The sequence below is a fragment of the Peromyscus eremicus genome, chromosome 2, assembly GCF_949786415.1.
Source record: "Peromyscus eremicus chromosome 2, PerEre_H2_v1, whole genome shotgun sequence".
Lineage (NCBI taxonomy): Eukaryota > Metazoa > Chordata > Mammalia > Rodentia > Cricetidae > Peromyscus > Peromyscus eremicus.
In genome coordinates, this window is record NC_081417.1 from 102,910,625 (window position 1) to 102,935,801 (window position 25,177).

At 40.8% G+C, this 25,177-nt stretch overlaps 1 protein-coding gene across 1 annotated transcript in view; it reads right to left on the minus strand.

Moving 5' to 3' along the window:
- Positions 1-2,496: 2,496 nt before the first annotated feature.
- The window catches only part of Mllt3 (MLLT3 super elongation complex subunit), a 276,419-nt gene continuing 253,738 nt past the window's right edge, over positions 2,497-25,177 (minus strand). The window contains exons 6-11 of the mRNA XM_059254512.1: positions 23,366-23,441; positions 21,225-21,354; positions 18,439-18,538; positions 12,791-12,862; positions 11,411-11,482; positions 2,497-3,429 (exon numbers count right to left, since the gene is read on the minus strand). Of these exons, the coding sequence (XP_059110495.1) occupies positions 3,298-3,429; positions 11,411-11,482; positions 12,791-12,862; positions 18,439-18,538; positions 21,225-21,354; positions 23,366-23,441 (582 nt within the window). The 3' untranslated portion in view covers positions 2,497-3,297. The remainder of the gene's footprint in view (positions 3,430-11,410; positions 11,483-12,790; positions 12,863-18,438; positions 18,539-21,224; positions 21,355-23,365; positions 23,442-25,177) is intronic.

Here is a 25,177-nt window from a genome sequence, read left to right on the forward strand (position 1 = left end):
TTGTTTTTAAGTTTAGGTTGGTATACCTGCAAAAAGTATCAGCAACAATTGGTTTTGATAAAAGAAAAATAAAAAAAAAATATTGGCTATTTCCACAAATCAGGTAATTATTCAGATCAGAGGTTTGCTTACCAATTTTTTTTTAATTTATCTGAAGTCATCTCCTGATTCATAAGTTTTATGCTTTCCCTAATTTTGACACAGATATATATCTTTGTTACTTAAGAGAGGGGGCAGACTATGGTGATGATATGAAGTAACTGTATACACTTTTGCTGCTAACATGATTGGTGTATCCTAAGATAGGAGAAGCCCCCCTCACACACACACACACACACACACACACACACACACACACACACCTGTTGCAAATCAAAAGTCAAAAACTAATTTATAAGTGCATGCGTGTGTGGGGGATCTGTACAGTTTTTTCCTCCTCAAATCACAAGAGAAAAAAAGTAATGATAGTTTATCATACTCTTGTTGGTTCGAACCATATTCACATTCACCCAATTAATTTTATTTGAAACATATATATATATGTATATATATGAAATTAAACCCTGCCATTTCCCCTTTGTGCTTAAAAGACCAAAACCACTGTTAGGGTACACATGTGTCAAAATATTCTTAACAGGGTTCCAAAGTGAGTGTACACAGATGTGGCAGGAGGGAGTGGTCTGCTTCTGGAGATGCGTGGCACCTCTTTGAGATAAGTTGAATGGGACTCAATACTTCTGTGTTTTCAAATCATATACCAAGAGCAGGAGGACCATTCCAAAGAAGACTAATTCTACAGCATGACTCTTAATCTGCAGACTTTTACAGCAAATTCATTTTGCTGTCTGGGTAACAAGTTGGGAAGAAGTTGTTCTGAATTTCGTTATCCATGTACAAACTCACATTTCATGATATTCTGAAGACATCTGCATTAGCTAATGTTCTAGCTCTAATGTCATTACAATAGCTGCCTTTCTTCTTACTCCCACCCCTTTAAATTTTATTTCTTTGGGCATCAGGTGGTGGGGTAATTTTTTTTATCTTAGTTCCTCTGTAACTTTAGGAACAACAAAAAAAGCCAAATCATATTTCACCACATAATCTGGTTATAAAAATAAAAATGGCCCAAACTGCATATGTATGTTTCTAGTTAAATTATACAGATACATTAGTTAAACCACTTACTTTTCTAGTTTAATGAGAATATGTGGATTTTGCAGTTAGAAACTGGGAAAGATTTATGAATGTTGGAAACATTGTTTTTGTCACCTGTGAAGTCAGAAATAAAACACAACTAAAACCACAGAGTTCACCAACCACCTACTGTCCAAAATGACGTGGTACATATCTATGCAACTGTACACCAAAAAGTGGACTACACACCAAATGCTTCAAGTACGACTCATGCCAATCATCATGAGGAATCATAACATTCTTGAAATTTTATACACTTGTCCTCTAGGAGGACACTGCAGGAAAGCGATTTACAAAGACCATGGCTGTTTTATCATTTTTTTAAAAAAAGAAAAAAATAGTTTCTTTGGATAGAAAGAAACAGTGTAAAAAAATCTCCTTTTTAAAATGCAGAAATCGCTCCATTATTAATCTGCATTTACATTACCGCCTGAAAGAACGGGTCTGGGAAGACCATTTTCTGTGCAGACACTAGTTAATCTCTGAATGAAAGGACAGCATCTGTCGTGGGAACAAATGTGGGGGACACTAGGCTGTTAGCACACATAGGGACTTTCTTAAGGCTGATCCAGTGGCGAACCTTTGGATCCAGAAGTAGTTCTTCATTTCTGTTCTTTTCAGCTGAGTTCTGGTAACAACGTGGAAGGTTGGCTGCTCTAACTTGGGATTCCTCACTGCAGGGAGTGTAGAATAACGACACCCAAAGTACTTTTTTTTTTTTTCTTTTTCTTTTGAAAATAGTTTGCCTTCTTCTGCATGCCACAGGACAGACTTCTAATTTCAAAACAAAGGAACAACAAGGACAAGACTCTCCCCCATCCCGACCACCTTTACCTTCACCTATACAGGAAGTCCTTCAGGAAACATCAGCAAGAGACTAAACAGATACCAAATCTACAAGTTAATACATTGTCTGTCATGGCAGAATAACCGAGAATTTCCCCCAAAGAAAGGTTTTAATTTTTCAAACATAAAAGAGCCTAAGAGAATCATATGAGAACAAACCAAAAACAAAACAAAAGAAAACCCCAAAACTCTGATTCCTGTTTTTGTTTTGTTTTCAGGAGAAATGAGTACCACCCTGGCAGCTGTAGACAGGTGAAATGCTCACTAATAAATAGGTCCAAATGAAGAATGTCTGCACTGCTGTTTTAGACAGCAGGACCAGAATCCCTTTGACGACGACGATGACTCTGTGGAATGCCTTTACTTCCATACTCACCTAACACGGCAACAGTAAAAGAAACACGTGAGTGTCAGTGACAGCTCAATAGTGCTGGACCGTGGACAGTACAGGTACACTTTCGTTCAAAGTCCTACAGGTTTATTGACTAAGGCTAGACAGCAATTCAAATGATCCTATTTGGTACATCTACCACGTCCAAGATCATTACATGGATACAGCCAAGGACTGGGGCCTCAACTTTTAGGAAAAAAGACCACAAGGACGAAAATCAAGGTGGCTATTTGGTCCGACCCCCCCACCCCCCAGTGGACAACTGTGTCCTGGAACTGGAAAAAACAAAGGTGAAACACATAGACTGCAACAAGTTAAAGGACTTGGAGAAAGTTGGTGGAGAGTGGCACGGTATTTGAGTAAGGTCACTGGGCTTGGGACGGCAAGGGCGCTGCGCTGCTGCATTGAAAGAGCATCCACGGGACCAAGGACTGAGAATGTCTGGTGGTGTCATCCCCTCACAATTTTATCTGTATGTGGTAATAAATAGATCAGTTATGTAATAAGGCAGTGTGTTGAATATGCATTCGTCCTGTGGAATGAACCACCACAGAAAGATCCATGGTACCATACACATTCCTTAAGTTTTCTTGTGTTGCGTCTGCGTGTTTTCAAGGCTAGCCAGGCTAACTCTTCCTGGGATTTCCTTGGAGAGGTGCGTCCTCTGAGGCTGGTTTGCGTAACCTCTCCTTTATCAAGAGATGATGACTGGCTTTAAAGAAAAATAAAGCTGAAGGTTGTTTGACTTTTATTTCTTTTTCCCTTTTGGTTGTATCATTCTGAGTGTTTTCATATAAACAACAACAACAACAAAAAAAATCACAACCAAAAAAAAATAGTTTTTGATGCATCCAGTTGTTGTATCCTCAGGATGTTCCAGATGTTTCCAGGTAACTCTGTAATTTACGGACTGTAGTTTTGTCCAGCGAGCAAAGATCAAAATCAAATGTTGTATTTGTAATATGAAAGTGTCCAGTTTCTTCTATAAGGTTCACGATCTGCAGAAGTAAAGAAGAAAAAGTATGGGTGTAAGCAACAGACATCAAAGGCAAAGAGAAGGAGCCGGAGAACTCAAACACAGAACCAAGTGAAACATTCGTGTTAATCACAACAAGGGTCACAACAAGGTCTGATGGCAACACTACCACCAAACGGCCTGTTAGTCAACTCAGTAAGTCAAAGATGTAGTAAGCCTTGACAATAAAATCCTCAAATGGACAGATCGCCTGTTTGTACTCCGCATACTCAATAAACCAATTCAAATGACCAACAGAACATTGCCCTAAGATGGCTAGAGAAAGACGACAGTTCAAGACCTTTTTTTTTTAAACAATTAGTCCCTGACTCAAAAGACTATGACTATATTTAGTAGATGTAAGAACCCCCACCTAGAAATAAAAATTCTTCCTAACAAAAAGAACACATGAATTAAAAAAAAAAAAAAAATGTTCCAGGAGCTGGAGAGATGGCTTAGAAGTTAAGAGCACTGGCTTCCAGCACCCACAGTGGTGGCTCACAAACACCTATAACTTCACTTCCAGGGATTCTGATACGCTCTTCTGATCTCTGTGGGCACCAGACACGCACATGGTTGCATATATATAAATGTAGGCAAAACACCAGTACACATAAAATTAAATCTTCAAAAAAAATCAATGTTCTGAATATAGAATTATGAAATATTTAGACTACATAGAGCAAAACCAGAAACCACCTATGCAACCCTTACCCACTATGGACCACAGGAGGGACGCCAGAGAGCCTTTGGGAGGATCACAGGAGGCATTCCAGGAAGGCTTGAATTGTTCTGGTGTTGAATTTGGAAGCAGCTTTGCACACTGCATTTACTTTGTGAAAATTCACTGTACTGTATATGTTACAGAAGAACATATACGTATTGCTTTCTGTTGTGTTCAGCAGATGCTCTTAAATAATTGAGAATAATAAACTTTCCCTAGAAGAGGAATCAATGCCTTTGCCCTACAAGTAAAGTAGTCACACTTCATTTCTTATTGTATTGGCTCCAACCCACAATGGTAACATGTTCACTGGCTGTGGGGCCAAAGGGACTGCTGAGGAATACTCCATAGGTCCGCACTGTTAACCATGCCATGGCTCTGAGGGATTCCTTTACCATGTAGAGTATTCTTTTATTGGCAATGATGTTAATAGAAATAGATGCTGCTGCCGGGCAGTGGTGGCACATGCTTTTAACCCCAGCACTCAGGCAGGAGGTAGAGGAAGGTGGATCTCTGAGTTCAAGGCCAGCTTGGTCTACAAAGTGAGTTCCAGAACAGCCAGGACTACACAGAGAAACCCTATTTCAAAAATGGGGAGAAAAAAAAGATGCTGTGCATAGGTGGCGTGCTTGTTAAGTTAGTACACACCTAGCCTATGACTTATTCAGTGAGGTTTTAAATTATGTAACATTAAGCTGGAAAACCGAAGAACTAGAACTTAGAAACTTTTTTGTTTTGTTGGAGACAGGGTTTTTCTGTGTAACCACTCTGGCTGTCCAGGAAATCACTTTGTAGACCAGGCTGGCCCTGAACTCACAGAGATCCACCTGCCTCTGCCTCCCAAGTGCTGGGATTAAAGGCGTGCGCCACCACTGCCGGGCTAAAATCTTGTCTTTATTTTAAAGCTAGTTTACTGAAAGCATTTGTGAGTGAATCCTGTGGGTCATAAAATGTGCTCCTGGTCACACACACACACACACACACACACACAAACACAAATGCACACACCTCAATCCAATTAATTGTCCAATTCCAGATGGAGCTCTGAAGGCTTCTTCTGACCCCGGAACTATTTTTGAGAGCTAAAACACTGTCTTTAATAACTAAACAAGTCACTCTGGTTGGGGAACCATGACAGACACTGAAAACTAACATGCATTTACCTTTCTAAAAGTTACCTATTTTCTCACAATGGCACGCCCAGCAGAAATGCCTGTCTCCTTAGACCCATTTGCAGCACTTGTTAGAAGTCACTGGGCTTTTAGGAACATTCTTGAGGCCATGGGCAAGGAGAGTGTGCCTTCTCTCTTCTGCTCTTCTTATTTGTAATGAAGATGCACGTTTGGAAGTGTAACAGCTATCTTTCTCTCAAAAGATGAATACATGAAAGAGGCAGAACAGAAACCGAGTCTATATGCTTAGCGTCGTCTTCTAAACACTAACACAGAGCCTGGATTACTTGGCTCCAGGCCTACTGCTATGTGTTTAGGATGAAGTAGGGTAGAGTGTCTTACTCGTTTGTGCTGCTAGACTCAGGCTTCTTTATCGTGTATCAGAAGATTATTAGAAGGGATGCGCCCATTTATTGTTAAAGTATATCATTATACAGAACTACACAAGAGCTTATTACCATTATAGACTTAGTGGCTAATGCTGTAATTTCAGCACTCAAGGAGGCTAAGGGATAAGTATTCTATGTTAAGGCCAACCTGGGCTATGGGACTGAGATTCTGTCCAAAGCAACAAAACAAAACAAAGCAAAACAAAAACAAAAACAAAACAATTATTTCTACATATGTACAAACAAAAAATGAACCAAACATACAAAGTCACCAATTGACACAAAAGACCTTAAGTGGACACACATTTGTTTTATTAGCTAAGAATTTAGAACTCTGGAAAAGTTACCACACATATGCACACATACGGAGACTCACAGCATAGCTATTTCTATACATATAAACTTCCATGGAAGTCAGATACTTAATATACACAAGGATGAACTGGTTGAATTAAAGCATTCTTTTCTAAGCAAGTTATCTTTTTTCTTACATTATATAGGTAAACTATGAATCCAGTAAAAACTTGTAGATTTTAGTAGAGACAGCGGTTCTCAACATGTTCAACATCCCCTTTGCCAAACCTCCATCTCCAAAAATATTTACATTACAATTCATAACTTAGGCAAAATTATAGTTATGAAGCAACAACAAAAATAATTTTATGGTTGGGGGTCACCACAACATGAGGAACTGTATTAAAGGTTGCAGCATTAGGAAGGTTGAGAACCACTGTTATAAGAAATTGGGTATTATGGTGCACACCTGTTAGTCTAACTCACAGGAGGTTGAGGCAGGAGGATTGCAAGTTCAAGGTTTAGCAGGGTTACATGGCAAGATTCTGTCTCAAAATAATAACTATCAGACCAAAACAGGAACAAACAGCTCCCTCGGAGCTACTGTGATTAGAGATTTATACAACAGAGGCAAATACCAAGCAGTCTGGAGTTTCCACACCCGAACTGACGGTGGGAAAATGCCAAAGCATTAAGAACTGAGTCCTGACTCTGGCATTACGATCTGACTGCTCACCATTTGAACATCATGTGAACATCACTGTGTTCTCATCTGGAAGTTGGGGCTGAGTCACACACTCTGCTCCATGTGCCAGGCTGTCAGAGGAACCAAGTAAGATACAATGACCACTTGCTACAGAGATCAAGGCACTATGGTTAAGATTACCATATAAACAGAAATGTGTCTTTAATTACCTGTAGGGAGAAGTAAACAGCACAAGACTATGAGGCTTGGTACATCTCCCTACAGCCCTCAATGACTGCCAGCCATTTCACTCCACTAAAACAAACTAAGCTAGAAAGAGTGACCTAGAAGGCTTCTGTGGCAACCCCAACTCCCACCCCCACCCTCCAAAAGTAACAGCCTAGACAGGAAACCATTGAAGAGAACTTAAAAATTGTGATGAGGATATTGAAGTGTAACTCTCTCCACAATTAATGGCTTCTGGAGGGTGCTGATGGAGAAGGACAGGACAGTGGGAGTTTGGCCGTGCTCTACTAAGTACATGGGCAACACAAATTGGACTTCATTTTTTTTTTTTTTTTTTTTTTTAGGTGGGTGGTCACAGGGTGGGGAGGTGGACCTGGGAGGCCTGAGAAGTGTGTTTGGGTGCATAATGTGAAATTCCCAAATAATCAATAAAATATTACATTGGAAAAAAACGCAGGAAGGAAAACCCAGAAAGGCCTAAGTGAATTTGTTTTTAGTAACTAAGAGTTTCAGGCAGAAGGTAGGAAAATGGATAAAGCCAAGTTGTCAGAATGACTAAAAACCACAATGCAGAGACAGAAGTAGAGCCCAGCATTTGATTTTGTGTTACTATTGTTTTGAATGACAGGGAATGCACTCTTTCAGGAAAATAGCTCTCCATGACTCAATATAGTTACTTACACATTATTTAGCAATAAATTGAAAAGTGGATGACAAGAATTGTGTAGAAGAAAGTCACTTAATTTTAAATCACTGAAACTTCTGGCCACTAGGAAACGCACTCAATATAGTAAGGGTTTCCAGTACTCACAAGCCAGCCTCCCATCTCTGCTGCCACAAGATCTGACCCTTGTTATAGCACACACAGGAGCGGATGGAGCTAACCAAAGACCCCTGCACTTTCATGGGGGTTGTGAAAATACATCAAGGCAGATGCAAACACAGACCTAAAGCAGTAGCCAAGGCAAAGGCATTTGGGAGAGTATGGTCTTGTTCATCAACAAAAACAGCATTAATAGTCTGAGTTAGTGGAGCATGTACTAATGTCCTCAATTAAGGAAAGGCTCTGAAAGGCACGCACCTCTTTCCAGGGCTCATGATGCCAGAGCATCAGAAACACAACATTAGCATGTGTTATTTCAACCAAATAGGCCATAAATCCTGAAAACACCCCCCTAATCCCTGAAGGACTACACTTGGAATGCCCTATCTGTTGAAGCAGTGTGGTTCAACTGTGGTGTCACTATGCTGCTTCACAAAGTGGTCCCAATGCCCACGCATGACAGCAGAAGAAGCCAGAGAGGCTGCAGATGAGAAAAGCACAGGAGGACAGGGTACATGCTGGGAGTGGGAGAGGAAGAGGGTGTAAACTGCTTCACTGGGGAGGGGGTGGTGTCACCATGCAGCTGCCAGTTGTTTTGTGTTAACAGGGTAAGATCTACCTGCTACTTCGATGGTTCCCTCTTCAAATTTATTTTTTATTTTTTAATTTTTTTTTATTTTTATTTTTTTTTTTGTATGTGACAGGGTTTCTCTGTGTAGCTTTGCACCTTTCCTAGAACTCACTCTGTAGCCCAGGCTGACCTTGAACTCACAGAGATCCTCCTGGCTCTGCCTTCCGAGTGCTGGGATTAAAGGTGTGCGCCACCACCGCCCGGCCAAATCTATTTTTAATTATAAAAAGGTAGAGACATTATTTTTAGTCTGATTGTCTCATTATCTTTGTTCAAATACCAGGACAGGTTACTCCCATCCAAAGTGGCCACTCACTGAGTGGGAAGTCATGAACAACCTTTGCTTTGACTTTATCTATCCAGAATGGAGTTGGCCTGTTGTAACTCAGGTCTTTCATCTGTACATTGTGGAAACCATATTGCCACATGAAAATGTGAGCCCCACCTGAGCTCACAGGTGAGGACACCTGGCTCTAGTGTACAAGGAATTTTAGGACATGACAGGTAATTTCCCAGATTGAAGTAGTCATTTTAGCAGAATACTTCTCAGGAAAGATTCTTTGTGGTGCTAAGAATACTCCAGTATGCTACCCATCCCTGCAACTTTGACGACGTCTACAAGAAAACTAGATACCTATCTACGTTGACAAACTGTCCTTTAAGGAAGCCTTGGTTTCCTTAACTTTTCCTCCTCCCTTCCCCTTTCTTCATATATATGTGTGTGTGTGTGTGTGTGTGTGTGTGTGTGTGTGTGTGTGTGTTCACTTTTTCTCCTTCAATAAGAGAATGCAATCCCAGGCTGAATTGATGATGAGGCCAGAGATGTCCAACTTCATTTTGAAAGTAAATATGGAATGTATAGTTTAACAAGGAAACAAATTATTAACCAAGGCTAGATGCTCACGCCCTTGCTTTGACTGTGCCTACTGAATTTTTAACCAATGGAAAGGGGCCATAGGAATATAGTCTTTCCTGATCTAATGCTTTCTTTTCATGAAGTTAAATATTGAGAGCCAGGACAGCATGCCCCCAGAGTAAAATAATGCTACTAGCCAGCTTTGGTGGGACAAATCAAATTGTCAGAATACATTTTTGGAATAAGGATATATTAAAGGAAGAACCCAAGGATGCTATTCTGGCCTCAGCAGAAGTTTTGGTTCAGATGTGCAGTTCTGCACAGTAGAGGTTACACAGACTTCGTGGCATGCATTTCACCAGATGAGCAGCCCTCAAGGTAGAGAATAACATCAGCCCTCCACTGTGCTACGTTTTACAATATGAATTAATTAAGCAGTAAACCATGACAGGGCATATATCACAGTATCAGAATCACAAGCCTCAGTTGCATTACAAGGCAAATGGCCAAAGATAGAGCTTTCAACTGGCCTGGGAATGCAATTAGGGTGAAATGCTGTTTGCCCTGAAGTGCCTTTATGTCAGGTTAAAAATTCATAGATATTACTCTTTCCCTCTAGAATACTAAAGTAATCCACTTGTATGCCATTCTCAAGTAAGCCATCTACACTCACAGTTCTTTCAAAGGTCAAAATAAAGAACATTAGACAGAGGATGCCAATGATACTCCCAGGTGAGACTTGCCCAACTGCCAAGCTTGCAGCTGGGGCCCAGTTTGGGCCTCAGTAGTTTTTTTTCTGACAACTGTTCTTTAGTAACTTAGGAGTTACTGCTTGGGAGTAGATAGGCAGACCAGCTACCGGATTTATCATCAGCATTTAGTCAATGAGAAACTTTCTGTTCTATAAAAGAAAGCTGAAGAAAGTATAGTTGGTTTTCTGTATTCCCAGGTTCTTTGTCCTCAGATAAAACTCACTATGGACTGAAAATTCTTGGTGGGGGGGGGGGGGAACGTGTCTTTACTGAACTTGTCATTATTCCCTATATGATATAGGATAACAATGATGTGCATGGCATCTGCATTGTATTAGGTATAAGAAGTAACCCAAAAATGATGAGAATAATGGAAGAGATACATAGATACTATGCAAACAGGGCACCACCTGAGGGAGTTGAGGGCTCTGGTGATGGGTGAGAAGGATGAGATGACTACTAGTAAAGTGCTAACCATGCCTTAGTTAAAGACACTCAGATCCAGCTCCTCCACCTACGCTCATTTAAAAGGAAATGAAAAGACAAAGTCTATTATTTCAAATCCTAGAAATAAAAGTTTATTAGACCAAGAGAAGTTGGCAAATTTGAGAGTATTTATAGACTGAAGCAGAGATATACACAGAATATAAATGCAACCATCAACCATCAATGTTTAAAAAAATAGTTCACATATTACAAAGGTAGATTAAGTACTAATTTCAAGTCATTTTAAAGTAGTAAAAACAATTGTAAGTGAAGCAATGCACAAATCTACTATGGAATCTGGAACACATAGCCTCCCAAGGGTTAGAGAAAAATTGCCTTATCAACAGCCACTGTTAATGGAATAAAGGCATGGACTGTACTTGTACAAGAACTAGAAACCACCCCTCTTATCTTTTCAAAACATCACATTGTGTTAATAGAAGTTTCCTCATGCTATGAGCATTCCAGAGTTGAGTTCATGATAATATAACGTATGTTGTACAAGATAAGGGAAATGAAAAAAAATATTTATTTTTCCGCAGAATAGAATTGGCAAAAGGTTGCCAGATTGAATGACAAATGTTTACAACACTGTACTTAAATTCTTATCACTGTTTTCCCATGAATCCAGAAGCCTGGTCCCCAAAGTTTCTGCCTTCTCCTGACCCTGCTCTTAGCCCACATATGCTATGAGCTGGAAGGAAGGAGCACATGTGTCTAGTTTTAGTATCATGAGTGCTCCAAAGGGCACCCTCAAATATGTAAGTCCTCCCCAAATATCTCTGCAGGCACAATTCCAGTTCTGTTGGTATGAGGTTGCAGTGGCTTCTGTGGGCTACCACACAACCCCAGGACAAACAAGGCCTTGAGGCTGGGGAAAAGGTTGTGCTAAAAAGCATTTCTCACCTGCTGCAGAATGTGTCTTTCCCTCAGTGTCATTAGCCTTCTGTGGAGTTCTACCAACTCATCTAGGTATGCCTGAAAGAGAAGGGTGGTCCCCAAAGAACAACACTTTAAAAGGCAGTTGTGAGAGTAAGAACATACACGCAGGGATGGTTTGGCAGTTAAGACCATGTACTGCTCTTGCAGAGGACCCAAGTTCAGTTCCCAGCACCCATGTCAGGCGGTTCCACAGTTGCCTGTAACTCGAGCTCCAGGAGATCCAACACCTGACCTCCATAGGCACATGCACTCACACACACACACACACACACACACACACACACACACACACACACACTTTAAAATAAGTCTTAAAAAACAGAACATCTGTGCAGAGCTTAGGGTCTTCATCCCACCATGCTACACTAAGCTACATGGGACTCCGTGCTCATAGGCTTCTGCAGGTGAAGTTCCTTGCTCTGATTTTGACCTTTATCAAGCCTCAAAATGTGGGAGGGGTATTTGCTTTTACATTCAAGTGAGTAGACTCAGTTTCCCACAACAAGGGCTCTGCAAGGAATCCTGGAAATCCAATGATGCATCATCAGTTTAAACTAATGATAGCAGAGGCCGTTTTCATTTTTAATTCCTCAATCTCAAAAATTTTTAGACGAGGACAAAACACATAAGCTTGAACATGGAAATATTAAAACATATTATGTTAGGGAAAAAATTCTTAATAAGAAGGATTAAAAAGTTCTCAGGTATTCCAAATGTTATATAAATGATCCCAGTAAACGACTAAAGAACAGAATATTCTATGAAATGCAGAAATCACTATGCAAATTAGTTCTATGTTCGAACAACTCTCCTTGCAAGGGCAGCTGAACCTCTCCTTCATATGTTCAGACTCATGAATCCTCATTAGCTGACTGCGTGGGTGCCTCAGGGCCAAGTTCAGTGAAGGCAAAAGGGGAAGATTACTGACATGTTAAACCCCACCCACAATAGGTGAATAAAATCTCTTGAAGTCTTACAGTCGGAGTTTATATACATCATACACACAGAGAAAGCTTACTGCACAGGGCTCAGGCACTCTGTTTACTCATGTATGGGATTTGCTCTGCCTCGGCTACAATCTTCACATATCCCAATGCGGTACACCTGAAGTTCCTTGGTAAGGTGGGAATCATGACAAGTGGTAACAGAAGGTCATGCTTAATACTGAAGAGAAGAGCAAGACAGGGGAAGGGAACTACAAAACCCCGGGATGAAGTATCCACGCGGGAGTCTTGGTTACTTCTGGTGAAGACGGGAGGAGAGCTAGCAAGAATGATGGAGAGGAGCATGAAGACACAAAGACATGCAGGCTGTAGCACTCCCAGGAATGGACTGGAAACCTACCTTGTCACATTCACCATTCTTTATTTGCTTATCTGATTTGCTTTGTTTGATTGGACTTTTCACTTCAAGAATCTAGGGATCAAAGAAAACACTAGTAAGTTTCATTTCAAGCACCTTCTAGCTAGCTACTCACAAAAAAAACAAAAGCATTCATAATGCCCAGTAACAGTGTTTCCCAAACAGCATTTCTCTATACATTTTTCTTCTTTTCTAATCTTGTCCCCCCCCACCTCCACCCCCCAGAAAATAAATTACTTATATATTAAATGCTGAGTCAGAGGAGCAGAGCTTAGGGAAAACGTTGATGATAAGGAAACTGATCTAAGCTTCCCAGGGTTCTTTCTTTCATGACAGCACTCAGGCATGCATAGCAGCTGAGTTATTTTGAGATTGCTGTCCCGGCTGGCAGGACTTTTCCCTGCTTATTCTGCTGCTTCAGCATGAGTCCTAGTGCTTGGTGGGCTAGGAATGATAAACCAAGCCTTGTCCTCTGGAGCACCTGCCTTTCAGATGCTAGCCGCTGACTCCACTAAGCGGATGCAAGTTTGGGAGTGAAGGTGGCCTTCCGTCAGTTAGTCTGGGATCCTTTGACAGCACAAACAGTTGTGCTTGAAAAAATGATGTGATTGTGTGTGACACAATGCCCAGTGCCTTTGCCTTCATCTGGACCGACTGGAATTCCACACACTGTTCTGAAGCTTGGGTGGGAGCTATGCTCATAATTAACAAAGAGAATACTACTATTTAATAGATACCACTGATTTATTATACAGGATCTTCAAAACTGGAGGTTTTGGAAGAAATATTTTTAAATGGCCCTAGCTTGAACAGGCTGGGGATAACTACATTTATTAATGAAGAGTGCTTACAAATGTGCATACACATAAAAGCAGAGCAATTTCTATTTCTCTCATCATAACCTCAATCCTATCATCAGAAACTAATATCAAAGGAGTGAATGCTAAGGATGTTTGTTCTTTTAAAGTCCCATATTCCGCCTATACTTCCTTGTACTGTTTCCTGTCCTAATTCAGAGTTTTGTTTCCTGTCTACTACACAGTATATAAACGATCTTAAGAATGTGTTCACTTTTAATTTGTGGTGACAAAAGCATGGGACTGGATGTCTTGCCTTATCAGTTAACATCCTAGGGCCTAAAAAATGAATTGAAGAGACAATATGATAATGTCTGTATTCCCATTCGGCTATAAAATTTTATACTACTAATAAATAAGTATCCTGTTTGGCAATAATAAGATCATGGTATACAGGCATGAATACTCCTCAATAAAGTATTTCTCTTTGAGTTGAAAATATGCATAAATAGCGTGCATTCTAACAATCTTTCCCGAGATTCACATTTACACCTTCATTTTTAACATTAAAAGAAGCAAATGACTGATATGGCCAGGCTAACTTAAAATACTATCCTTTAGGCAACAGACGGAAATTACGGAATAGCACAGGCAAGGCAATCATTTTTAACATGCTCAAAAATCTCCCCTGCATTTGGAATTTCCTTCTCTTTATTGTTGCTAGAAAGGAGCCCTCGAGGGGAAACCGCACAGAGACCTGGAATAAGTAGGTCGGTAGAGGGCACTCCCGGCCAGCTCAGCACCAGGCTGGGCCACACAGAGACAATCAGCAGTGATTGGAGGCAGGAAGGAGAGAGAAAACAGCCCTGCCATTTGCCTGGTGCTTCAGAGAACTGAATTTGTTCCCATCACATCTGCCCCTCCCACGGCCCCATCCCCCACGCCTTGCTCTCCAAGTGTCTGAAGATGCTATATTTGCAAAGGAACTTTACAAGCTAGGTTTAGATAGTCCTGCAACCTCTCTTCAAAGCAGAAAAGAGGGAGAACATTTGGGTGCTTAAGTCCAACTCCACACATTCCGAAAGTGTGACAGCACGGAAGCCCCAAATGCATGGAAACAAACCCTAGTTTCTTTCTCCTGGGGCCCTGGTAGCAGGAACAAAGCTCCGGGTGTCAGTGACCCGCCTCAAGTTACCGAGTGGCTGCCCAGAGAGGCCTCAGCTAATCTTCCTTCTTTGATCTCTCCCTGCTCCAAAATAAACAGCTTTGTCAAAACCTCATTCTGAGAGAACTGAGCCATGCTGAAGACAATTGTTTTACTTATGATCACTTCTTATCTTCAGGGACTGACTCCAGAATATAAAAAGTACAACACCTTGTCTTCCACAGGCTTATTTCAAACCAGTTTAACTGGATAGATTCTTTTGAATTTCACCCATGCCTGGCAGGTGATTTATGATATTCTGAATATTAGCTGGATTCAGTGATTACTTCCTCCCTTCCCTATACTACACGCTTGGCTAAAAAGATGGGGGGGTGTTTGTTTGTGCTTTATACAAGGTGTGTTTGTATGTGGGGCGGGGGAGCGCTATCTTTGGTTAAGTGATAATTAAACTTTTTATTATTTACCAATACACTAAGTAGAGGGAAAAAGCTACCCAAATCACTGAACACAGAGGAAGTAGTACTTCATCCTTACTCTGAGGATCTGGCTTGGGAATCAACATTTCAAGATCTACTTTTCTGGATTCTTTTGTGAGAAACGTCAAGTCAATCATGGAGCAGATGGATTGTCTATTGGCAGGCTTTCTATGTTAGCCACTATTAACTCCCAATAACGCTTCCATTCACTTCTTTGCTTTGTTGACATGTGGCTCTAGGTTCTTTCTTCCTTCAGTAGATAGAAAATTAACTACTCAATTAGCACTTTATCCCTTCCTTAGACCCTGGAGGTTTGAGATAGGGCAGCAGACAGTTTTGCTGTGTCGGATACCCAGAGTTGCAAGATCCTTATCAAGTATGGAAAGAGGGCAGATTGATGGCTTGGAACTAGAGTGTTCTATAAGGGTTCTTGTGGTGAAGGCTTGGTTCCTACTACAGAATGTTGAGAGGTGGGGATCTGAGTGACTAGATGATAACGGCTCTGTCTTCATCAACAGATGGCTCTACTGACATGCTTGTAAGTTGATAGAAATTTGGAAGATGAATCTGGCTGAAAACAGTGGGTCCCTGGAGGTCATATCTTATTTCTATGCCCTTTTCTCTTCCTCTCATGCTGTTTTTTGTTTACATGAAGTTTGCTCATCAAATTAATCCAACCATGATGCTCTACCTCATCATAGGTTAAGAACAATGGAGCCAGGTGACCACAGGCTAAAACTTCTGAGACACTGAGCCAAAACACAACTTTTTACCTTAAAATTGTTTTTCTTGGGTATTTTGTCACAGCAATATAAAGCTAACTAATACACTTGTCGATTGGTATGGAGGGTAAAACTCGGGGATTTTAAAATCAAGCCTTTCCTGTTTTCACCACCCCTTTTATTTGATGTGAAGTTTCATATGCCTCTGTACCACCCCATGCTTGTTTGTATACATGAGCTCTCTAGTGCATCTTCCCTTACACATTCAGTTAGAATACTAAAAACATTCCAGGATGAAATTTAAGAGACATTTGGGGTTTTAAGAAAATTTTGGCGTCTCACCACACAACAGAAATACTAATGATACTTTTTAATGTCTTTGAACACTAACTTAAAGGGATCCTATCACACTTGACCCACATCAGGTAACTGGGGTTAAGAAATCACTACTGATTTTCAAAATCCCTTTCTTGCTCTTAGCTTCAAGACATAGGCATGAGGAGGAGGTAAGTGTTCCTGTTGCATACAATGTCCTACTCCAGACTAGTTAACACGGAAAGCATATGGATTTTGTTCTTACGCTCATAGGTATACTGAGAAAGGGACACACAACTGAGTAGTATTGGTGAGATGATGCTATGCATGTGAGAAGCTACACGTATCAAATGAACATTCCAAGAAAATTGTGGTATACTATATTTAATCAGATAAAGTGTATTTTACCCTCCCAGATAGATGATATTATTTGTTTGTGGTCTGGTTTGCTAGACAGGTAACAATTTTGGTTAAAGAATCTACACTTTTCCTAAGAACCAAAGTCAGTTCACTAGTGCCCATTCAGGAAGGGCAAGACAGGTGCTTGATGGAGCCACGTTTACGTGGCAACTCATCTGATCACAGTGCCTGGAAGAGATGCTGAAGACAGCTGGAGAGAGCATAAAGACATGCCCATCTAAATCTAGACATTCCTACTGCAAGAATCATAATTCTGATATACTGTCCCCTGGACATAGAAAAAAGGCCTACATAGGGTTAGATTTGACAGAAGATGTCAAGGTCCTAATTCTATTCTTTTGCCAGCTTTTACTAAAGCACACGTTCATAAAATAGTTGAAGTATCTAGTATCTAGCTAGTTCTCCTCAGTTGACCAGTCACGATGTTTTCCCCTAGATCTCTTGGCCTGTGGCAGAAGGCAGCTATGCTGGGATGCAGGACGGCCAGACAAACAGCATGGCTGGTTGTTGAGATGGGGAAAGCTAAGTCAGCAAAGCCAGGCTAAGAATGAGGAAGCTGGACCCCACTCCATGTAGGACAGAAACTACAGGCAAGCTGTAACAGTACAGGTGCTGCTCCTACCAACAATGAAGGATTTAGGTTGCAGACGAACTTTATAAATGATGAATTTTAAAATCTAAGTGAGCACTGCCTCTTTATACAGAACACAAGAAAGAAAATATCCTCACAGCAGTAATACAACATTTTCCAACTAAAACAAAGATCACTAATTCAGGGGCAAGATATTTTAAATAGCAGAACACTTATGAAATGGAATAATTTTAGAAAATGCAACCCTTTAATTTTCATGTTAATATTCATATGGCAACTTGAATTAAGCAATTATTGCAGAGGTCATAGGAAATCTGCCTCCACAAAAAGATAAGAATAACTTACTGTAATGAGTATCAACTCAATGCATAATGGGACTTTTACAATATTCATGATGCTTGAAAACAGTTTATTTTAGTAAGTAATGAAAATATCCCAATCTCGCTCATTTATTTAATACAAGCTCTTCATCACAGCTTTCAGAATTCTGTTTAGACCTTATCTGAATAGCTATATTCTGAGTTGACTATCAAATTAATAAGCTTTCTTTTAGCTCAACTTGTAGCATGATAATAATGACTGTTTTGTTAATTGTTCTTTGCACTCCCAAGTAACAGTTCTTCTCTCTTGAATGAGAAACTGAGGCTGAGCAGCTACAATAAACATGTACATACACTGAGTGCCAAGCAGATGCTACCCACTGCCTTTACACACACCGTTGTCCTTCTATTAAGCTGCAGGGTGTTAACACTATTTAACGAAGAAACTGCGGCACATCAAAGTGTATCCCCCACCAGTCAAACTAGGCTAGTCCCATAAGTCATGTTCTTTCTAATTAAGTCATCTATTTATGCTAAGGGATAAAATACAGAGAAGTTGAGAATGTGGGCAACGTTTTGTGTCATCCTTCATTCCTGCATCTAGTTAACTCATCCACCCAATGAAGCACACTCATCTTATGAACAGAGAAGCGCTCTTTCCCCATGGGCTCTTTTTAATGCTGGGTAAGGTTGAGAATTCCCATTTGTTTGAAATAAAGAGGACCTTTGTTGAAAATTAAGAGGTAAAACAGTTATATGCTGGATTAAAAATGATTATGTATAGTCCTATAGAATCTTGCTGAGTACAAAGCCCACAATTTACCTGGTTGTTGTTAGTTTTCAATAATGGCGGCGGGGGTTCATGATGGAGGGGTGAAGAGGTGGAGCTGCTTTCACTGTCGCTGCCATCACTCAAGCTGACCCTGAGAAGAAACACCAAACCGTCACATGCCCCACCACAGACAGAGTCAAGTATCATGAAAAGCAAGGAACGCAAACATCACCACTGAAAGGCTGCTTTGAACACACAACCGCTGGCATCTGTTGGTACTTGCTCCTATCTGGAACCCCTCAGGAGTTCACTGCTGGTGTGCTTCCAATGATTCCAGTCTTGGCAACTGAATAAACCGTGACTTAGAAATATGTGTCCCCCCGCAGCTCTGGTTACAGATGTAAAATGGAGGCTCAAGGATTCATAGCCCAGTAATGTGACACAAGCCACCACCTGAGCTACTGTGGGGAGACTAGCATTCTAGAAACACTATTCATCACTTCTACTGTGTCACAATTCAGTGATGTCTCCACTACAAAACATGGGTACAATAATGTGCTACAAACACACCCTGGACACAAACTGTTTCAAACATCACTGTTTTAAAAAAATAATCTCTCAGCATCTAGAGACAACAAAAACACCACTCTCTCATTTATTTTTTTCTACTCAGAATAAAATGGAGCTTTTTCCTAGCTAGAGAGAAGACGGTGCTTTCTTCCGCTCATTCGAATGTATGCCCTCATTCAGGAGGGCGTTTCAGTGTCTGCTCCCTCTCTGGTTATACAGTAACCTGATATAATATTCTTCTCAGAGATAGCAAATGCTATAGAAATCAGCAGAGTGTTTCTTTTGCTCTGAATAGGCAATCACATCCTCCTCGCTCTATTATACATTCAGACAGACGCCATACAAGACAGGAGACAAAAAGGATACATTGGGACAGCCTTTTAGCAAAAACTGATGGAACTTGTTTTTCTTAACTAAATTACATTAATGAAGTGTTCTGTTGAAGCGCTGCTTTCAAATGCTTCTCGACTGAAGTGGAAGGCTGAGTATTTAAACTGATTAAACAGTTGAGACTGCACAAGTGCTCTGTAGATCAAATGTTAGATGGAGTCGTCCCACTAACAGTGTGTGTCAGATGGCGGAGCAAAGATGTGTCCCTAGCAATGTCCGTTCACATCAGGCAACTCACAAACAAGTAACGTGTGATCGAAGCCATACCGACTCTGGGCTGGATTGGGCCACCAGATCTCCTACACAGCAACTTAGAAAATTACATGAAAAGGGCATGAGTTCCTGTGTGTGTGTGTGTGTGTTTGGTGGTGGTTGTTGTTGATGAGTTCAAGTGTGTGTGTGTGTGTGTGTGGTGGTGGTTGTTGTGGTGGTGGTGGTGGTTTTTCAATACACTAAATTTGAGAGCAGCCAGTGGTTGGGATTTTGACTGGTCAAAGTCAGTTCCTAAACACCAAGGTTCAGCTCATTTTTAGGTCCTTTTGATCTACCAGTTTCCTTCTTGTCAGATCAAAGAAGATACTACAAGGCCAAGTCTGTGAGGGTCCTGTAAAGGGACTGTATGCAGATGTACTGCAGAGGCTAGTCTGTGAGGGTCCTGTAGAAGGACTGTATGCAGACACACTGCAGAGGCTAGTCTGTGAGGGTCCTGTAGAAGGACTGTATGCAGATTCACTGCAGAGGTAAGTCTGTGAGGGTCCTGTAGAAGGACTGTATGCAGGTGTACTGCAGAGGTAAGTCTGTGAGGGTCCTGTAAAAGGACTGTATGCAGACGCACTGTGGAGGCTAGGCGCAGAAGGATGTCAGAAGTCTAGCTTTGTAAGGCAGAGCCATTGATAGGGTTTCCATTCTGTGGAGGGGCAGCTTGTCTCCAACAAAACCAGTGAATCGCCAATTAGGAAACATACAGTCTGTTCCCCCTGGATTCCCCTTGTCTTAGGTATTTCAGGGCCATCTACACAGTAATGGATAATGGGCAAAGATTTATTGCAATATATTATAAATGTAATTGGATTTGAAGTTCAAGTAGATTCATATTTTCTACTCATAACACATTAAAGTGTGCATGCCTATTTGTTTTTCTCATGATAAACAAAATCCTCAAGGCAATTTCAAGTTGACTATTAATTATAAGTGACATGAATTACCATCTTCTAATGTAGAATTATGCCTCACAGCATTAAAGCTACTTAAGGAACCTAATTGTCAGCACACTTAAAAGGAATTTATTTGCTGGAAAACACACACAGGTGAACTTAGTTTTAATTAGGTCACAACATAATTCACTGGAGCCAATTATGTAGTTCTAACTATAAGCAGCAAATGCTGTTTCTTCACACGTGGAGCCCCCACCCCAAAGCAACAGGTCTAGAGCAACTCTGCAGATGAATTTGCTACATGTCATATACTTTCAGATAGCACGGACTTCTGATATGGCTTCTTCCTATAGAGGCTTTGGAGGAGACCTCCTCTAAGGAAAAAGGAAAAAATGGTTTCTTATAAAAATGAACACAAACGTACCAGCTTCAGAGGAATGCAGCCATTGGCTGTACCCTCCCTCCCTCCTGTTTGAGATGGGAGTCTCATGTTACCCAGACTGGCCCCAATCTTGATAGAGAGCTGAGGAGGACTTTGAACTTCTCATCCTCCTGCCTCTCCCTCCTAAATACAGGGATTACAGGCAATGTGCAGAGGACCAAACCCAAGGCTCTGACAATGCTGGGCAGCCTTAGGGACAGCCCAGTCACAGTTGCTGCCAGGGTTCAGGTGTTTGTGGTTTACCTAGGGAACCAGTGTGGCTCCTCTGCAGGGAATCTCACCTGCGGCTTCGGCTTCCTCCTCTATTTACAGGTCTTTCCATCTCAGAGTCATTGTCATTATCCTCTGCCTCGTCAGACTCCTCCTCATTGTCATCCGAGTGCAGATCTTTCATGATAGACCTCAAAGGACCTGAGTGGTGACAGGAACCACAGGCAATCAAACAACACTTCAAACCCACGTGACCATATTAGACACTGGGGACCGCTTGAAGTTCTGACCTCTGGCTAAGAACAATCATTATCCCGTACGGTCCAGACTCCGCAACCAAATCCAGGACACCTTCTGGATTATAATCTGGATTACACATGACTGTTTTCATCAGAGTCCCCAGAATGTTTATTAGGAATCCTAAATTGGGGCTGGAGATGTAGCTCTAGCTACATCTGCTAGAGCTGCTCTGCTTGGGAGGACCCAAGTTTGATTTCTAGCACCCAAATGGTAGCTTATTACTCTGTCACTCCAGTTCCAGGAAATCTGATATCCTCTTTGGACCTCCTCGGGCATCAGGCATGCATGCACAAGGTGCACAGATATATGGGTAAGCAAAACACCCATACACATAAAATATAAAAAAAAAAAAATTAAAGAATCTCCATTTCACAGGATTTTTTTTTCTGCATAATTTTATTCTTATCTTCCCACCCCAAGTCACAACCAAAAGAAAAACAGATCTATTAGTAAACAGGATGTTTTGTTAAGTTGATCCATGTACTGAAATGCTGAGATTAATAAATCACTGTGATTGTAGCTGGTTCTTGGCAATGCAGCCTTTGTGTGGTAGTTTCTGATCTATTAAGATTTAGCTGCTCCTTTATTTCAAGGTCAATTTCAGGTCAAGCAAGCATTTTAGTCAAGTTCAGGTTATAAAGTGTTTCAACTCCATGGTGTAATGTCCTATCTCTGATCTTCTTATTGATCTTGGACAGCAGATCTGGTTGCAACAACTTTATGCGGCCAATTTGCACCTTACTTTTAAAGAAATTCCTGGCAAAATATCAGCATGTATTAGCATAACTAAGACTATGTAATAAATCATGTGCCCAGAAAATCTAAACAATATCTAGTATTAGATGGGGGTTGGAGGAACGGTAACTAATTTTATTTAGGACCAGACAAAACTGAAAACACACACACACTGATTAGTGTTGCTTTCCCTCTGTTTTACTACTCAAAATGTGATGAAAAAAATAGTCATTCTTTAATTTTAACAGAAAATTGTAAAGGCATCTAAGGAAGGTGCATTTTCATTCTGGCCTGGGCAATCCCCCAAGTCTAACAGGACTATTTGAGCTGTCACTAAGCAGTCCCTTCTAAAACATGCGCCGACTCCCTGCAATCTCACACTCTGCAAACTCAGATTTCTCTGCTTTTGTAGTGGGCTTACTTCTTTGAAAGCTAATGAAACAAGATTTCTGAATAGCCAAAACTATCACTGCCTTTTATTATATATTTTCTTGGAAGCTTAGCCTTAGTCCAAATACACACAACAATTTAATCCTCTTTCAAAGCATGCAAGGCCACTTGGAATTCAGTGTAGTCAATGAAAACGGCGATGTTCACTATGATACTAGAAAACAAGTTACTCTCTGACATTCTTCAATTGTGTAAAAATAAAACAGAGCCCACTTCTGGAGACTTTACACATACACATTAAAAATACGCTTCATTGTACATTCTGGTTTAATTTATCTGGAGTTTTGGTTAGCATGTGACTATGAATAGAGAAATATATATTTAAAAACAGCAAAACTCACTTTTGCTTAAAAACTCTACTAAAATACAAAAAATAAAATAAGTAAAATGAGAGGTGTTCAAGAATGAAGAATGGGGAGCCCATGTCAGTGCCTCTGAGGTGGGTTTACTGGAGTATTTCCTCTGGGAACTCCCTGGAATGGGTTGTGTCTATAATCCATTTTTGTGAGATGGGAATCTGACGGCAGGGACTGGAAAAGGGGGACTTTCTAGAATCAGGCCTCATATATGAGAACGACACTCAAGTGCATTCCTGGGGGAAATAAGCACAACTGCATAAAAGCCAAGTTACCATTCAAATAATAAAACAGTAGAAGATAGGTCATAAATCAACTCATTAGGCTGTTTTATGGGGGAAAGATTTCATTAGCCAGGGAGCTGTTGATACCTTGTTGCCTGGTCTGGGATGGTGTGAAGCTGGAGCTGGAGCTGGAGCTGGAGCTGGCAGGACTGGGTTGCTCTGACTTTAGAGAAGAAGAGAAAAGCGTCGTCAATACATTTATGGGATATTACACACTAAAATGAAAATGACCTCTGTGCTCAAAGCAGCCTCTACAGAACGTCTGATGCTGTGCAAGGAAAATGACCACACATATCACTTTGTTAAAAAGCTAACACAGGAGAGTTGTAATGTCATTTTTTTTCTTTGACAGCCTTGTTTTTATCAGAAGACGCATATAAAATGTCAAGGATGAGAAGATAATTGCCTGGATGCTACATGACTTCACCCCTTGCTCACTGCCATGCAGAGCTCCTCCTAAGGGACACATACCTTCACTGTCCTTTCCATGAAGTTTGATTGACTCAACTGGTTCAGATGTAGTAGTCATGAGGCCCCAAGATCATTAGTTCAATCACATTATGAGCCAGTTAATTTTATTCTGGTCTAAGGCCACGAACCAACTAACCCCACTCACCATGAGTTCACAAATGGAGGCCAATATTCATAACATCCAGCCAAATCCCACAAACAAGTCAGGGGAAAATGTTGCCACTATTTTAAGAAGAAAAATACCCTTTAATTTCACAGCTTGTGAATTAGCAGAACAGCCTCACACATTTTTGCCTCCTCTGACTCTCCATGATCTTTTCTCATCCTCTAGTATCCAGAAGAAGTTCTACATCCAACTCTTGGACACACCCAAACTCAGTTTTCTTCCTTCTCAAACCACTAACACCATTGAGAAGCAGGTCATACGCTTATTCCTAGCATGCTGTGCCACTGAGACAGTTCCTGTGCTGTGTTCTCCCCAGACAAAGTGTAGACACAGCACTTTAAAAGCCACGTGCTTCATGTTACTTCTTCCATACTTAGCAGAATGCACTGCATACTGCAGACCATCCTTATCTGTGACTTAAAGCAGCATTACAGTCCATCTGCTCCATGTCTAACAGTTTTCACAAGAGAGTTTATACTGCTTGAAGGGTCAACATCAGATGCATGTAGAGAAATATGCAAGACACCAACAACATACTTGAGTTTTTCATCTTAAGACCAAGTTCATGCTTTAAGTAACTTAATAAAGCTGATGTGTTTAGTTATAAGAATGGACTGTCTTTACCCATTTCTAATTTCCTCCTATTTTCAAATACACAGCCATGTTATTTCCAAAATATGAGGTGTTCCCATGTACAGGACACATGCTCTTTTCTTCCTTTGCTAAATGCATAATCCAGCTGGAATACAACTACAAGCACAATCAGAAGACACAAAATGAAGACGACCATCTCAGTTCAGTGTGTATAACAGTTTCTCACCATTGAATTCTTTTCATCCCCCCTCCCAGCAAAAGAGTGCCCCCCCCCTTCCTAAAGCAGCACTAAGCTCCATAGAATGGGACATGAGGAAGCACTTTTGGGCATTCCTGATGCACACTTCACATTCTCAGGGTGGATGGGAAAACAGGTGTCAGCAATCTAACTCATTCTGCAGGAAAAAAAAAAAGCCAGACACAACTTCTAATGAGAAGCAGGCGCTCACCCATTCTTCACCACTGCAGGATTTGCTTGGGAATTGTACAGTGTCTTATACATCACTCTTTGCAAGCTACAACACAGAGTTGGTTTACAGGTGCAAGTGCCTCTGTGAGATACTCTTCACTTCTGTTAGGTGGTTCTTCCGTGGTTGAGTCCTAATGGCAAGTTTCACAATTGAAAGGACATTCAGTACAATGCCCATCTGTAAAGACAGCTCTCTCAA